General features: G+C 42.2%; 1 protein-coding gene across 1 annotated transcript in view; it reads left to right on the top strand.

Annotated features, from left to right (window-relative positions):
- Window positions 1-2,351: 2,351 nt before the first annotated feature.
- LOC122762334 (neural-cadherin-like) overlaps window positions 2,352-16,222 on the top strand; it is a gene marked incomplete at both ends in the record, with an annotated part of 55,056 nt that continues 41,185 nt past the window's right edge. Inside the window, 3 exons of the mRNA XM_044017522.1 lie at window positions 2,352-2,463; window positions 6,117-6,366; window positions 10,678-10,820. Coding sequence (XP_043873457.1) covers window positions 2,352-2,463; window positions 6,117-6,366; window positions 10,678-10,820 — 505 coding nt within the window. The remainder of the gene's footprint in view (window positions 2,464-6,116; window positions 6,367-10,677; window positions 10,821-16,222) is intronic.

Below are 16,222 nucleotides of genomic sequence, written 5' to 3'. Positions count from 1 at the left end.
AGCAGCTTCAGCAGCAGCAGCAGCAGCAGCTTCAGCAGCAGCAGCAGCAGCTTAAGTGTCTTATTGATAAAGACAGGATGTTCACTGCTCACACATGCAGCCTTTTAAACTATTAATGCTCTTATATAAATGTAATAAACACACAACATAAACATCCAGAAGTTTCCTGTCTCTGCTGCGTCTCTGTGTCTCATGCAGTCGTCCTCATGGACTTAGGGTTAGTCATTGACTGGTTATGGACGAGGTTATGGTTAGTCATTGACTGGTTATGGACAAGGTTATGGTTAGTCATTGACTGGTTATGGACAAGTTGTAATAGCTGACTGGTTACGGACAAAGGCATAGCCGGGTTGACTGGTTATGGACGAGGTTATGGTTAGTCATTGACTGGTTATGGACGAGGTTATGGTTAGTCATTGACTGGTTATGGACGAGGTTATGAATGGAAGTCAATGCAGAGTCCTGAGAAGAATAGCTGCTCTGTGTGTGTGTGTGTGTGTGTGTGTTGACTTGAGCCACTGAGCATGACTTTAATTTGCAGGTAGTTTTCAAGTTTCTCCCTCCAGGAGTGATAACTCATCGGCACCATTAGTTACCTAACCAACCTGAGACCTGCCAGGAGCTGCCCCAACTGTGTGTGTGTGTGTGTGTGTGTGTGTGTGTGTTTAAGCTCATCTCCCTTTATTACACCTGACTTCCTTCTCTCTTCTCATTCAATCTTCTCAGTTTTCAACACACATACCTGTTTCACATCACGCCTGTAAGGCAATACTTTACCCACACACACCCACACACCCACACACACACACACACACACACACACACACGCACACACACACACAGCTGCTGCAGGAGTGGACATGGTCAGATTTGATCTTTGCTGAAGGATGAACTGACTTTACAGAATTTCGCTCCGACCACGACTTAATACCTGTGCTATTTACACAACAGCTGGGGGGCGGAGTCACATGATCTGCCTTCCTATGAGTCCATGTCTGTATTTATTCCTGCTGAAAGCTGCAGACAGACGGAGTGAACACATGAAATCATGTCGGGATTTACACTCATGCTAAAGGAGATATTTCCCCTTCCCCCGTTTGAGATGAGGTGTCATTCTCAGAGAGGGCGGGGTTAATTTGAGAATTTGTGTCGACTTAAATTTTTTTCCGAGGTTTTAGAGGCGTGGTTATATGAAGACGCCCAACAGAAACCAGATTAAGTCTACGGGTTAGGGGTTATCTGAAGAGCATGTTCACGTCTTTATCTCACTGGAAACTGAAGTTTATAAACTACTCACTCTCCCACACCACAAATGATTTTTGATGCCGAATTATATAAATAACATATTAGACCTTAGTGATGGAGGCAGCAGCAGCTCCTGTGTCTCTGTGAGATAAAATCTCTGATTTTCTATGTGGGGTTTGGTGTGGGAGTGGTTTATAAACTTCAGTTTCCTGTTGGAAAAGTGTGTCTCACAGTGACATAAAGACGTGATCATGTGACGTAGACATCGTAGACTTAAACTGACGTAGATTTCTTCAAGTGAACTTTTGGCTAAAATCTTCAGCCAAAAAAAATCACACACCGTTGTCTGAGCTCTGTACAGACTTTAAACATTACAATGAAATTAAGTGTAAACTCCCACATTTCTTTCAATGGATGAAGAATAACGTTGAAATCGTTTATTATTCCCGAACATTTGTGCACTTTATGGTTAAAAAAAGCTCATTGTGCTAATTTCAAAATGTCAAATTCGCAGACGTGTTCAGAGACAGTCTCTCGTATCAAGTTTTGAGCAGATTGGTCGATGTACAGCAAAGCTACAGGGCACTTCCTGTTTGTGGCGAATGGTCGAAAATTGTCCAAGAATTCCGATGGCTGCTGCGGCCACGCCCTTTTGAATCTGTGAGACCTTTTCATCCTTGATGTGTCTTCACGTGTTTTTTATGTTGTTACAACAAACGGACGAGTTTGTTCATTTAAGAAACGTGGAAGTCGTTAAGATGGACACCACTAAATTCAAAATGGTCGACTTCCTGTTGAGTTGTGGTCATGGTCCCGGTCATGGCTGTCAAATGTTTCTACTAAGTTTCGTGAAATTTGGTGAAAATGAGTTACGGCTTTGTCCAACTGGCTTTCACCTTTGGGGGCGGAATTCCAATTTGTCCTCGCACCACTGTGTGTGTGTGTGTGTGTGTGTGTGTGTGTGTGTGTGTGTGTGTGAATGTTGATCGTGAAAACCACTGATTTTCTCTTGAACACTTGACACCACAGAGATCACGGCCTGTGAGGATTTCACACAACCACACGTCCTCATACGTCCTCATGTGTCCTTCGTCCTCCTCCTCCAGGTTCGAGTGGTTATCGTGGACGAGAACGACTGCGTCCCGGAGTTCCTTCAGTCCATCTACAGCAAAGACGGCGTCCCGGAAACGGTGACCACGGCCACGTCGCTGCTGCAAGGTGAGACCACGCTTTATTTTCAGGATTAAATCACAATCACATTTTAGAGATATTTATGATTTAAAAATCACAAATATAAAAGTTTCCTCTTAAAGGTTAATGAGTTAGTCATTTAAAGCTGCAGTACGCAACTTCTGTCGCTTGTTGTTGACGTTGTTATTCTGTTTCCTCGTGGACCGTTTAAACCACACTTGTGACGAATTTATGTGTGTGTGTGTGTGTGTGTGTGAAGGCTGTTGAAATATTCTAGGGGGCGCTGTGGAGCCAAACCTGGCTCGTCAGCATCAGTATTTGAAAAATCAGATTTAATAATAAAATAAAACAAAAACTAGAATTTCATCTAGAGTTCCGAGCTTTTATTCTGAGAATATTATGTTGCAAATGTTGATAATTCATTGATGTAAGTTTTAGTCATTTAAAGCTGCAGTACGCAACTTTTGTTCAGTACGCTCAGTTTTTCGTGAACAGTTTAGATACGAGCAAGTTTAACTGCTCTGTGTCCATTTCCGTGAGTAGTTTTTCCCCACAAATGTCCAATTTTGCATCATCGCCATGGTAACAGTGTTTTTTGTTTATTGTTTTAACGATTGGACCAAATTTAAGCTAAATCCGATAATTATCCGTGTGAGCGCATGAACGTGTAAAATCTGCTGTTTCCTACTAAGATGTGACGAGGGCTTTATTGCTGCGTCTTTCTTCTGAAAAAAACAAACCAGACCTGACCGAGGGAGCGTTTGTGTGTATGCAACAGCAGAGCAGGGGTGGGCGGAGCCAAGAGGCATCAATGCCGTCAGAAAAATGCTGAAACTGAATGGTGTTGTATTCGTTTCTTTGTGTTTCCCTTCGACTCACTTTACGAACTCAATGCGGCTCAATGTTGACTCCGCCTGTTTCCACTTCCTGTGTGCAGCGCAGACATTTGTGTATATTTAAGAGTTTAATGTTAAACTGAAACATCATCCATCTATGGGTCTGGACTCACTCTCTGTTTGTTGTTGTTTTTCTTCACTGGTGAATGTGTGACAGCAGCAGGAGGGAAGTTCTCACCTCCCATGATGCACCTGTCTCTTACATCACACCCCTCACTTCCTTGTTTGTGTCGAATGATTGTTTATATTTACCAGAGACAACAGTTTGCTGAGATAAACACAGAGTTTCTCCCGTTTATACGCCATCTTACGGATGATAGTTTAAATCTGGATGATCGGAGATCGGAAACATCACGGTCCATGTCCTCGCTGGTTGCCGTGGCACCGGTGTAACGTCACACTGTGTCAGAGCTGCTCTGTGTTTTTGCTCGACCTTTGACGTCGCCTCACATTTTGACTGAACGTTCATTTAGTCGTGGGAACACAGAGCAGGAGAGAGAGAGAGCGAGCGAGCGAGCGAGTGTGGGTGGTCCAACCATGTCACTGAGAAAGTGTCCTGATGTCTGTCAATCAACAACAAGACAAAACAAAACAACAACTCCAGCAATCAGCAGAGTCCAAACAAGTGGACTGTGAAACGCTCCGAAAACCACCACCACAACAACAGTAACAACAACAGTAACAACAGCAACAACAGTAACAACAACAACAACAACAGTAACAACAACAACAACAGTAACAAGTAACAACAAAAATAACAGCAACAATAGTAACAACAACAACAACAACAACAGTAACAACAGTAGCAACAACAACAGCAACAACAACAGTAACAACAACAGTAGCAACAACCATGACGACGACGACGACAAATCAAACATCTTACCCAGACTAAGAGGTTCTGAAGGTTCTGAAGGTTCTGACGTCTGACTGTTAAAGAATTAGTGACATCTAGTGGTGAGACTGGAAACTACGGTGGCCTTCACAGACCAGAGATCCTCATTTATAAACACTGAGCGACTTCTTTAATCACATTTCATCTGGATTACAGACTAAACCTCACTTTCAATTTCAGGTTTTGCTAAAAAATACCTTAAAACCCTTAGAAATGAGTTTCCACAAAATGCTGCTCTGAAACCAAATCAGCTGAACCTCCAGAAAAAATGATATGAAGAATATTTTATAAACGTGAGTGGGTTAATCTGCACGTTTTTGTCGGATGAAGCTGAATGTTTGGTCGTGGGTCGGCGATCACTCAACAACGCTCCTTAAATGTTTGGTAAGAATCGAGTCAACATTTTCATCCAAGTTTAATCCAGATTACAGATTTGATGGGACATTTAAATGTAACATTGCTCAGTGTCTCTGTGACACCAGGAGAAATTCCTGGTGTCACAGACAAAGTCCAGGCTGTTTGTCGTCATGGAAACAGTTTTTTGGGAAAAAACACGTGTTTTGACTTCATTGAACACGTTGAAATGCAGAGTGTTGACGAGGTGGAAAGTCCTGCAGCGTGAATCCGCTCCAGAATCCGCTCCAGAATCTGCGCGGACCAATGTGCACTCTGATTCAGTGCAGAGCACAGAGGAAGCCAATTATGGTGTTCTCCATCGAGATGTGATGCAGTTTCCATCTTTGCTACAAAATCATTGTGGGATAGAAAGACTCGGAGGAGAGGGGAGGAGAGGGGAGGAGAGGGGGGACGGCAACAATGCTGATTCACAGAGAGTGAGACTCGCTGAGAAACAGATAAATCCGAGCTGAAACGCTGCAGTCTGAGGAGAACACATCTGTACTTAGTAAATTAAATATTGACTCGCGCGCGGGTGACATGTGTTTGACCAGCGATCCGTTCTCTGCCGGCGGACGAGAGCTTGTTCATCAGACGCAGAGACGCAGCTTCTGAATTTAATCCTAAAAACAACGACCACCAAAAACACCACTCCTGCTGCGCTCACACAAACGTAACGTGAGGGGAACCGTAAGGGAACGTTCTCTAAAGGTTGCACGAAGGTCGTGAGAGAGTAACGTTCTGGCAATGTTCCCTTTTGGTTCCCAGAACGTTCCCCTAACGTTACTTTTCTACAACCTTCACAGAACCTGTAGAGAACCTTCTGTGAGAAACCGAATGTGCAACCAAAAACTAACGTTAGGAGAACGTTAGGAAAACGTTCCATATCAACCACAGGAGAACCTGGGGGAGGGACCTTCAGAGAACATTCCCACAACCAAAAGATAACGTTCCTTATGAACCGTTGTTTTTAATCCTGTGACGATAATGAACATTTATGAATGTTAATAAAAGCTCACAGATATAACCTTTAACTGTAGCTTTATAATTTAAAGTGAGTTTAAACAGCATTAAACTAACTGTAAACTGGACTGAAGGTGGCGACAGAGAGCGTTTACTGAGTTTATGACAATACAGCACAGAACATTAATAACAAGGATTTTCATTTCTGTCTCTGCGTCACACGTTCACTCGGACACAGATCGATTGTCTCGTTGAAAATCAGCAGATTTTACTTCACCAAATAATGAAGGTGACGGGTGATAAGTGTCACGTGAGAACGCGGCGGACGCCTGTGCGCACGCTTGCTCGTCTCAATGTACAAATAATTATTTAGTATTTCATTTAATGTTATTAAATATTTATTTTAAATAATCATTCAATGAATTATTAATTATTTATTTTTATTAAAGTCAAATGATTTATTTTAAGTAATTATTGAATTAATTATTAATTGTGTGTGTAACTTTTTTCTTTTTTCTTTTTTTCTTTAGTTTCTGCGAACGACTGCGACTCCGAGGAAAACGCTGAGTTGACGTATTACACGCTGAGTCAGGATTTCACCATTTCACCTCACGGCACCATCTTCCCCGCGGGACCTCTGGATTACGAGAGACCGAACCATCTGTACGAGTTTGTCGTGATGGCCGTCGATAAGGGGGAGGAGCCTCGCACGGGTACGACCACGGTTCGCGTACGCATGGCTAACGTCAATGACGAGGCGCCGGAGTTCTCACAGCACATGTAAGTGTCCAGCTGCTAACGCTAGCTCCAGCTAACACTGCGATCATCTTCACGTCGTAAAAAAACCTTCACTCTCTGCTCCGCCCACTTCCTCTTCACTGGTTCTCATTCACCATGGTAACGACTTTGGATGAATCTCAGTGCTAATTAGCTTTCACAGCATCGTGTAAGTGAGTGAGTGAATAAGTGAGTGAGCGAGTGAATGAGCGAGCATGCATGTGGGTGAGTGAATGTGTATGTCCAGTTTCATTATTAAAAACAAACCTCACTCGTTCACAAATAGGATACAGGAAGTGCCAGACAAAAACAGGAAGTTGGAGTGTACTTTAAGAGTGTTTAATATTGTTATTGCTTGTTCTTATGAATGAATGAATCATGTGTTGACGTTGTCAGGTCACACCTCCTCACAGCTGCTTTACAGTTTAACATCGCAGCTGTCGTTACCCACAATCCCCGTGGCGGCTGCATTCCATTAAGTGGTTGATTTTCTGGCAGAGAACTGGAAGGATTGGTGAGGGAGGGGCAATCAGCTGTGTCCACCAGCAGCCTCAGGAGGACTGTGTGTGTGTGTGTCTCTCTGTCTCTCTCTGTCTGTCTGTCTCTCTCTGTCTCTGTCTGTCTGTCACTCTCTGTCTCTTGTCTGTCTGTCTGTCTCTGTCTCTGTCTGTCTGTCTGTCTCTCTCTGTCTGTCTGTCTGTCTGTCTCTGTCTCTCTGTCTGTCTCTCTCTCTCTTGGTTGTCTTTCATTTATGTGCAGTCACTTTTTTGCCACCAGGACTCTATTACTTACACCTGCCATCACCTGCTTGTTGCCCTGGAAACCATCCTCAGAGGCCTCGAGCACTTCTCTAGTATGTTCTGTCTGTGTGTGTGTGTGTTTGTTAGTGTGTGTGTGCGTGTTGTGCGTGTCAGGTGTGTGTTGTGTTAGTGTGTGTGTGTTTGTTAGTGTGTGTGTGTTTGTTTGTGTGTGTGTGTTAGTGTGTTTGTTAGTGTTTGTGTGTTAGTGTGTTTGTTAGTGTTTGTGTGTGTGTGTTTGTTAGTGTGTGTGTGTTTGTTTGTTTGTGTGTGTGTGTGTTAGTGTGTGTTTGTTTGTGTGTGTGTTTGTTAGTGTGTGTGTGTGTGTGTTTGTTAGTGTGTGTGTATGTGTGTTTGTTAGTGTATGTGTGTGTGTGTGTTTGTTAGTGTATGTGTGAGTGTGTGTTTGTTAGTGTGTATGTGTGAGTGTGAGTGTCTGTTAGTGTGTGTGTGGCCCTGCGATGGGCTGGTCCAGGTTGTACCCGCCTACCGCCCGATGTCAGCTGTGATTGGCACATAGATTGGAGATTGGAGGATAAAGCGTTAGATGATGACTGACTGAACACAATCACAGGATCAGTTATTGATGAATGTTTTAAAGTCAGTTTCATGTTTGTACATTTACACACTGGTGAAACATGTGTGAGTGTGTGAGTGTGTGAGTGTGTGAGTGAGTGTGTTTCCTCACAGCTCTCACTTCAGCCTCCGTCTCTGTCCACGCTCATTTACATACATGAATTATACATGCTGTGTGTGTGTGTGTGTGTGTGTGTGTGTGTGTGTGTGTGTGTCATTGAACGTGTAAAAGCAAAGTATGTGAGGATGAATGTGGAATCAGCTCCGTCTCCTCCTCTGTCCTCTGTCCTCTGTCCTCTGTCTCTGGACAAACTGAAGTGAAGTCAGTGATTAAATTCATTCAGAAGTGAATTTTCATCAGTGGCATCAGGCTCCGCCCCCTCGGGGGACGATCAACGGAGTGAAAACGAAACTGAAACAGCAACAAAAGTCAAAGAAAGAAGCTTTTAAAAAGTAATTAGTGTGTGTTGGAGTTCGTCTGAGGCATTTTTCAATTGATCGCTGCATTGATTCCAACAAATTAGAGTCGCGGTGGTGCAGCGGTGTGATCGTCAACGCACCTCCCTCTCTCTCTCTCTCTGTGTCTCAAGGTTAGTGTGTCTGTTTGTGTCTGTGTGTGTGTGTGTGTGTGTTCTGGTGTGTGTTTGTGTTGGTGTGTGTGTGTGTGTGTGTGTGTTTGTTTGTGTGTGTCTGTGTGTGTGTTTGTGTTGGTGTGTGTGTGTGTGTTTGTTGTGTGTGTGTGTGTGTTTGTGTCTTGTGTGTGTGTGTAATTTGTGTGCGTGTGTGTGTGTGTGTGTGTATGTTTGTAGTGTGTGTGTGTCTGTGTGTGTGTTTGTGTTGGTGTGTGTGTGTGTTTGTGTGTGTCTGTGTGTGTGTCTGTGTGTGTCTTGTATGTAGTGTGTGTGTGTGTGTGTATGTGTAGTGTGTGTGTGTGTGTGTGTGTGTTTGTTTGTGTGTTTGTGTTGTGTCTGTGTCTGTGTGTGTGTGTGTGTGTGTGTGTGTGTGTGTGTGTGTGTCTGTGTGTGTTTGTTGGTGTGTGTGTGTGTGTGTGTGTGTCTGTCTGTCTGTGTTGTGTGTGTGTGTGTGTGTGTCTGTTTGTGTTGGTGTGTGTGTGTGTGTGTGTGTCTGTGTGTGTGTGTGTGTGTGTGTGTTTGTTGGTGTGTGTGTGTGTGTGTCTGTCTGTCTGTCTGTCTGTGTGTGTGTCTGTGTTGTTGACGTGCGGGTGATCACAGAGGAAATACACGGCTATTTTTATCAAGTATGATGATTTAAATGTGAGCACAAACATCTACACTTTCTGAAGATGTCCACATATTGCTGTGGAATGTTCTGTTTATTTTATTATTTAACTTTAAAGTCATTTATAGAAAATTAAGAAGTAAAAGTATTTATTTTTTTCTCTGTTGGAGAAATTCAAATCATAACAACTCTTGAAGAAAAGGTTTTGAACAATGTACTTTCTTTAAAAAAAAACAGAGTTTGTGAAAAACCAGCAAACAACAAATAAATCAACTGCAATTGACGTTAAAATGACTCGTCAGCTAAATCCCCTGATTGTTACTTTATTATAGCAGAAAGTTTTTCAGCTCCTCGTCGTCGTCGGCGTCGTTGTTGTCGTTGTTGTCGTTGTTGTCGTTGTTGTTGTCAGTTCAGCTGCTCGTAATCACAGGCCTATAATTGTGAGCCAACTCTGAATGTATAATGACGACTCTGTCTGCATCTGAAATGCAGGTCGACTCAATTTATGGGAGTCAGAGTGAGAACAGGAGCCTGTGTGTGTGTGTGTGTGTGTGATGATTTCAGCTGAACCGACAGCGTCTGTAATTCTGCAGAAAATGCAGACCGAGGCCTTTCTTTCTTTTTGTGGCTTTCAGGTGAGAGAAATACAAGCAATTATCGAATGATCTTTTCAAACAGTTTCCTCAGACTACAACCCGTCTGATCAATGCACGCACACACACACACCGACCATTTTGTCTTTACGCCCCCAGAGGCTTACAAGCCCCCAGAGGAACGACACAATTAAGAAACACGGAGCAGCATCTCTCTCCTCACCTGCCTCCAGTATTGATCTGCACACAAGTGAGCGTCTCTCACAAAAACCTCTTCTGCAGAACAACACAACAAAGAAGCTGGAACAGGTCGAGTCACGCGGTCGAGTCACGCGGTCCAGTCACATGGTTGAGTCACACGGTCCAGTCACGCGGTCCAGTCAGCCACAGTGACACGACCACAGCGTTCAGCGTCTAATGAGACCATGAGACATGAAGCAGGCGGTGACGCCACGCCGCATGTCCACAAACTCTGAAATGCTGTATTTTTCTCCAAAACACTAAAAATAAGCCACACATTCTCAAGTTTTTTGGCATGAAGTGGGAGGATCTCATCGTTCCTGTTGAGATTATTGTTTTCCTCTGACGTTGCGCTCATTTTTGAGGAGGCTAACATGCATTAAAACTCTTGAAATTTGGCGTCAAAGAATGCGAGAGTGGCATAGGGCGTGAACCCGTCCATAGCCCCTGGGCTCTATAGCGCCCCCCAGAAGTCGGGTTGTGGTCAGACAAAAGTCGATGGATCAGGACAAAAATTTTGTGAGTGCGTCGGGTTTACTCCAAAGTTTCGTGAGGATTTTTTTAGCGTTAAATGAAATATTCTGGGTTTTTTCGCACATAGTTGTTCGGATTTTAACCAAACTTGGTACACTTGTTGCTCTTGTGATTCCAAACTAATTTATTACGTACTTAGCTCCACCCACCCAGAAGTCGACCATTTTGGAAAAACAAAAAAAGCGTTAGCTGCGTCACACTCTGCGTCATATGTTGTAGAAAAGTTAATGATCGAAAGTTTTAAAAGGATTTTCTATGTGAGGACACTTTAAGACTGGTCAAAGTTGTGTGTGTGTGTGTGTGTGTTTTCATGTGTTTTTTTTGTGTGTCTGTAGATATCGCACATTCGTCTCCGAGGACGCCGGCCCCAACACACTCGTTGCCACGGTGTTGGCGAAGGATCCTGACGGAGACGGAATCACATACAGGATCGCCTCAGGAAACGACGAGGGCAACTTTGTTATCGACAGCCAAAAAGGTCGGACATGTTGGATTTTTGTCAAAGTAACGATTTTTTATCGCAATGCTCCAGCGAACACGAGCTGTGACACAAACAGGAAACTGAAGTTTATAAACCACTCACTCTCACACACCAAAGTCCATAGAGAAAATCAGTGATTTTAGCTGCTGGTCCTCTGCTGCCTCGTGTGGTCACTTTGTGTCACTGAGGTTAATCTGAACAAAGCACGTTTAATGTCAAAGTGACAAAATAAGACGTTTTCTCTCTGGGCTTTGGTGTGGGAGAGTGAGTGATTTACAAACTTCAGTTTCCTGTTGGAAAAGTCTGTTAAACACTTAGTTCTTCAGATTTGTCGACAGGTGCAGATTTGATTGTGTTTATTTGTGTTTGTGCATGTTTCCGGTGATGGAGGTGAATGTGACGGCGGTCGTTTGTGCAGATTTAAACGCTTAAAGACCAACAGTGTGTCTCTGAGTTTCGTACACAGGACGATGTATAATGGTGCTCACGTTTACCTGTCTGTGTCTGTGTGTTTACCATCTCATAAATATTTAAGCTAACAGACGCGTCTCACCTTTTTCTTTTTTTACCTCGCATCTTAAAAAGACGACGTGTGGATATTTCTTTTTCTTTTTCGCGAGTGTTGTGACTTTGCGATATCACTTGTGAGGATTTGGCACAATCGCTGGAATCCCCACAAAGATTGTTTTAACCCCCGCACAGTTATTTTCACCCCTGCTATATTTACGCTCGGCGCAGTTTGTCAAGCGTGCCTCAGAGACTCTTGAAAATATGCTTCAAATAACATGTCCTCGCTCTCTTCCCTTCAGAAGCACTTTGTCAGGGATATTTAAATAGTGACAGGTCGTCGTCATGGAGACGTTGTGTCATCGCTGTCGCAGCCAGGGCGGCAAAGATTCCACCCATTTTCACATTTGGAAACTTTCCATGGGAACCAACGGGAATATAATGTTCAAATCGTCCTAATCTTTGTGTGTTCAAATCTGATTGTTTTAGCCAAAGATTATGAGAAAATCACAACCTTCAGTTTATTCCTGTTAATTTACATTTAATCCCAGGGAATATTTTTGATTAAAGACACAGTCTGTAAGACATGAATGTTTGGAGAGACGGACCATGTTCACGTCTTCATCTCAGTGTGAGACGCTGTGAGTTTATTTGTGTAAACTGAAGTTTGTAAACCGCTCACTCTCCCACACCAAAGTCCAGAGAGAGAACCAGTGATTTAACATCACATCACACACACACACACAGGAGCTGCTGATCCACTGCTGCCTCCATCACTGAGTTCTAATGTCTGATTTGAGTGAATTTGGCTTTTGAAATTGTTCATTGTTCACAAAGTGACCACACGAGGCAGCAGAGGAGCAGCAGCAGCTCCTGTGGACACACGTTCACGTCTTTATCTCTTTAACTTCACAACTGTCAATTTTGACAAATGTTCCTATTTTCTGTTCATTCCCATGGAAAGTTTCCCATTTTGAAAATTCCCGGTATTTTTCAACCCCACAGTGCAACACTGTTTCTTTTCCTCTCATCTAAAAAGTGTGAAAGGATAATAAACTACGATGTTCTTTGAAAAAAGACTAATATTTGGTCGTTAAAAGTATGTTATGGTTGTTTTAATGGAGGCTGAGCACATTTGATTCCACCCACTCTCTAACACTCATCTCATTCTCCTGATGAGGAGCCTTTATTGCCTCCTCCTCCTCCTCCTCCTCCTCCTCCCCCCCTGACGCCTGACAGTCACTGGAGTCTCCATGTTAATTTGACTCTAACTCACTCTGTAGGAGACACTTGATGTCTCCCTGCGATTTAAAGCAGCCATTATTGTCCGAGGAGGTCGGTCAATACGACCGTCACACTGTTTCTATTAAATCCCATAAATATCTAAACACTGTTGACGGAAGAAAAAAGTGTTTCCTGTTTGCTCTTCTTTCCTTTTTATCTTCAATAGGAACAAATAACTTCTGTTGAAGAAATAAGACTCAGAAATACTTTATTGATCCACAGGATTACAGAGATTAGATTAGAGATTCTCACAACTAGAGAAGCAAAATTAATTCATTCTAAATGATTAAAATTAGAACCCGGCTGGAAACAGAGGGGAATAAGGATTATATGAACAAATATTTACCATTTATTTATCACAACTTCCTGTTTTACCACAAGCACATTTCCTGTTGGGATTATGACAAGACACTTTTATTTCTTTCCAAATTTGATCCACCGAGCACCAACGGGTTCCAGGGGCAGAATGTAGGGGGCGCTGTTGAGCCAAAAAAAATGTTTAGCGTTAAATTTCGGACTTTTTGGGCAGAAATAGCAAAGATGTGATACACACAGTGACACACACACATACACACACACATGTGTGCGTGTGCGCGTGTGCATGCGCGTGCGAGCTGGTCGCGTTCCTCGCGCGTGAGTCCGTTAAACACCAGTGTCCTCGTTGGCACAGAGCTGGAGACGTGTGAGTGGACAGCGAGAGACGCAGAGTGAAAACATGATTTCATTTGTGATTGGATGAAGTCAAACTGTGTGTGAGACGACACATGTTTTACAACTCATTTATATTTTTCATTCTTTTTAAAGAAACACAATCTGATGAGGTTTGTATTTTGACTTCTTTCTTTTTTTTTTGTGATTCTCTCTGTGGACTTTGGTGCGGGAACGTGAGCGCTTTACAGGCTTCCTGTTTCCTGTTGTTAAAGTGAGACAAAGACGTGAACACACTCTTTAGACACATCGTGGACGTAAACTAACGTACTAACGTTATTCGCTAACTCTTCAAATCAGTTTTTCCCTTGTGTCTCTGCTGGCAGCCATTTTGTTTTCTCTGAGAGTGAAGTTAAGTGTCTCAGGCTGCAAAGTAGGTAACGTGTATGCTAACTTGCTTATTACATTACATTACATGTCATATAGCAGACGCTTTTATCCAAAGCGACTTACAATGGAATCAAGTACAATTAGCCAGGGGTGGAATCGAACTTGCGACCATGATGTCTTTGGTACACAAGGTAGGGTCTTAACCACTGAGCCACTCCACCCCCATGCTAATATGACATTTAAAATAATAATGCTGAATGATAGTATAAGTTGTTGGGCATGGATGCTAACATTAGCTGCTAGCAGTAGCTCTTCAATCACTGGTTTTCTCTCTGGACTTTGGTGTGGGAGAGTGAGCGCTTTACAGACTTCCTGTTTCCTGTTGTTTGTTTCATTATTAGTTTGCCGTCCCTTTATTCACATTCGTCTACAGCTGACCACGTTAATCTGACTGCATTCACGTCGTTAGCATAATTGTTTGACTGCAGCTAATGGAGTTGCTCTCAGGACGTTGATTTTATGTTGATTTTATATGATTTATTTCAAGCAACAAAGATCAGTCACGACGTCGTCTCGATATGTACGAGCATTTATTAACGCGCCGTAACGAGCAGAGACAAATATGAAGTCAAAGTCAACTTTATTGTCATTCACGACATCATCAATAACGACACAAACATGTAACAGTTTCATATTTCATTCATTATAATCCGTGCGTGATAATTCACGATGTGTCATGAATTCATTACGCGTGACTGTCGACTGCAGGTTGCCACGAGGATGAATGTGTGCGTTAATATTGTATGACATCAATTCTCCTAATGAAATTTACCGTTTATTAAGTTACGGTTTATTAAGAAAATACCAAGTTAAAGTCACATGATGAAGTACTTTTGACTTTTGGTGTCAGCATTATTAAAATAACCATAATACAGTCATGATTTCATTAATAATAGCTTTAATTTGCTTATATTTTCTCAGCTTTTGCTTCAGAAGAAGTTTTTATGCTCAATTTTCTTTCAAATAAAAATGTAATTAAACAATCAGTCAATATGTTTATTATTTTCTTCATTAATTGTTTAGTCGTTTGGTCATAAAATATAAAATCAGTGTTTGTCAAACGTGTAAATGATGACGTGTCTCAAACGAAATGATTCAGTTTGAATGATTTCTTTGTTTTTATGGAGCAAAGATTCACATTTAAGAAGCTGAAGAATCACAAACACGGATCAAATATCCAAATAGTTTAGTAACTGATTATTAATCATCGCAGCGCCGTGAATGAAGAAGTGAAGGACATGAACGCTGCACTCTGTCGTCTTTCCCTCGGCCTTTGATACAAACTTACTGAACTTATTTAAGTCAGAATTAAACGTCTTTTCTCATTTGTGTTCTTCAGTAAAACTTCAGGCTGTTGTCGAGTGATTTCAAGGTACATTAACTCTCTTAAATCATCTTATTTTGACTAATGTAAAAGAAAATGAGTTTCACTCTCCATCAAATACACACTCACAGTTTTCCTCTGGTTCATTTTAAAACCTCAGGTCTTCCCCACACGGAAACTTTCCCAGTAAAATACCTTTACTTTCTAGTTCTGACTTAAAACATTAAATATGGGAAATGTTTTCAAAACATCAAACGAGGTCGAGATTAAGTCAGAATTTTAATTTCAATCTCAGAAATTGTTTTTTTTAAATTTTGTTTTCAAAACATCAAACGAGGTCAAGATTAAGTCAGAATTCTTTGACTGAAGTATAAATTTGGACTTTTTTCGGACGTAAATGTCAGAATTCTGGCTTGTTTTCTTTTTAAAGCTGATTCTCTTCACATTTCACTCATGGACTTGTGACGACAGTGCAGCTCATTCATGTGGATTTATGACGCGCTCATTCCCTCCAAAAAATAAATCAACCTCATTTGCCCGCGAGGAACCGTGCGCTCCAAATACTCTGTTATTGATTGTGTCTTCTGCCAGTTTAATGAAAGCATTCCTCTCTCGTCTAATCATCTCACACGTTTACAGACTCACTGAAACAGTAAAGATGAATAAATAATAGTGGGGGTTGATAATTAATATTCTCAGTATTGATAACTGTGAAACCTCTGAAGTCTGGTAATGATTCACCTCTGTGGTCTCGGCAAAGAAGAAAAAGTGAAAGTAGTCTGTGGTGCGGTGCCGTCAGCGCGGCTCTGGGTCGGATCGTCGGGAACTGTGATTCCAGAGGATGATTTCTCTCTCTCTGATGTATCTGTCTGTCTGTCTGCCTCAGCTGTTCCTGTTGTGACCAAACGACATGAGCTGTGCTCTAATCTCATACATTTAAGAGATTAGATTGAAGACACATAACCAAAAACTTGATGAATAAAATCTACGTCAGTTTAAGTTTACGACGTCTTAAGAACACGTTCGCGTCTTCATGTCACTGTGAGAAGTTTGTAAAACACTCACTCTCCCACACCAAAGTCCACAGAAGTCCATCAGTGATTTAAGCTCACGGGGACGCAGGAGCTGCTGGTCCTCTGCTGCCTCGTGTGGTCACAATAAGACATTTAAAGTTAGTGATGGAGGC

Source organism: Solea senegalensis, unplaced genomic scaffold (assembly GCF_019176455.1).
Source record: "Solea senegalensis isolate Sse05_10M unplaced genomic scaffold, IFAPA_SoseM_1 scf7180000015560, whole genome shotgun sequence".
NCBI lineage: Eukaryota > Metazoa > Chordata > Actinopteri > Pleuronectiformes > Soleidae > Solea > Solea senegalensis.
Note: the sequence above shows the minus strand (reverse complement) of the source record. Positions and strands in the feature narration are given on the sequence as shown.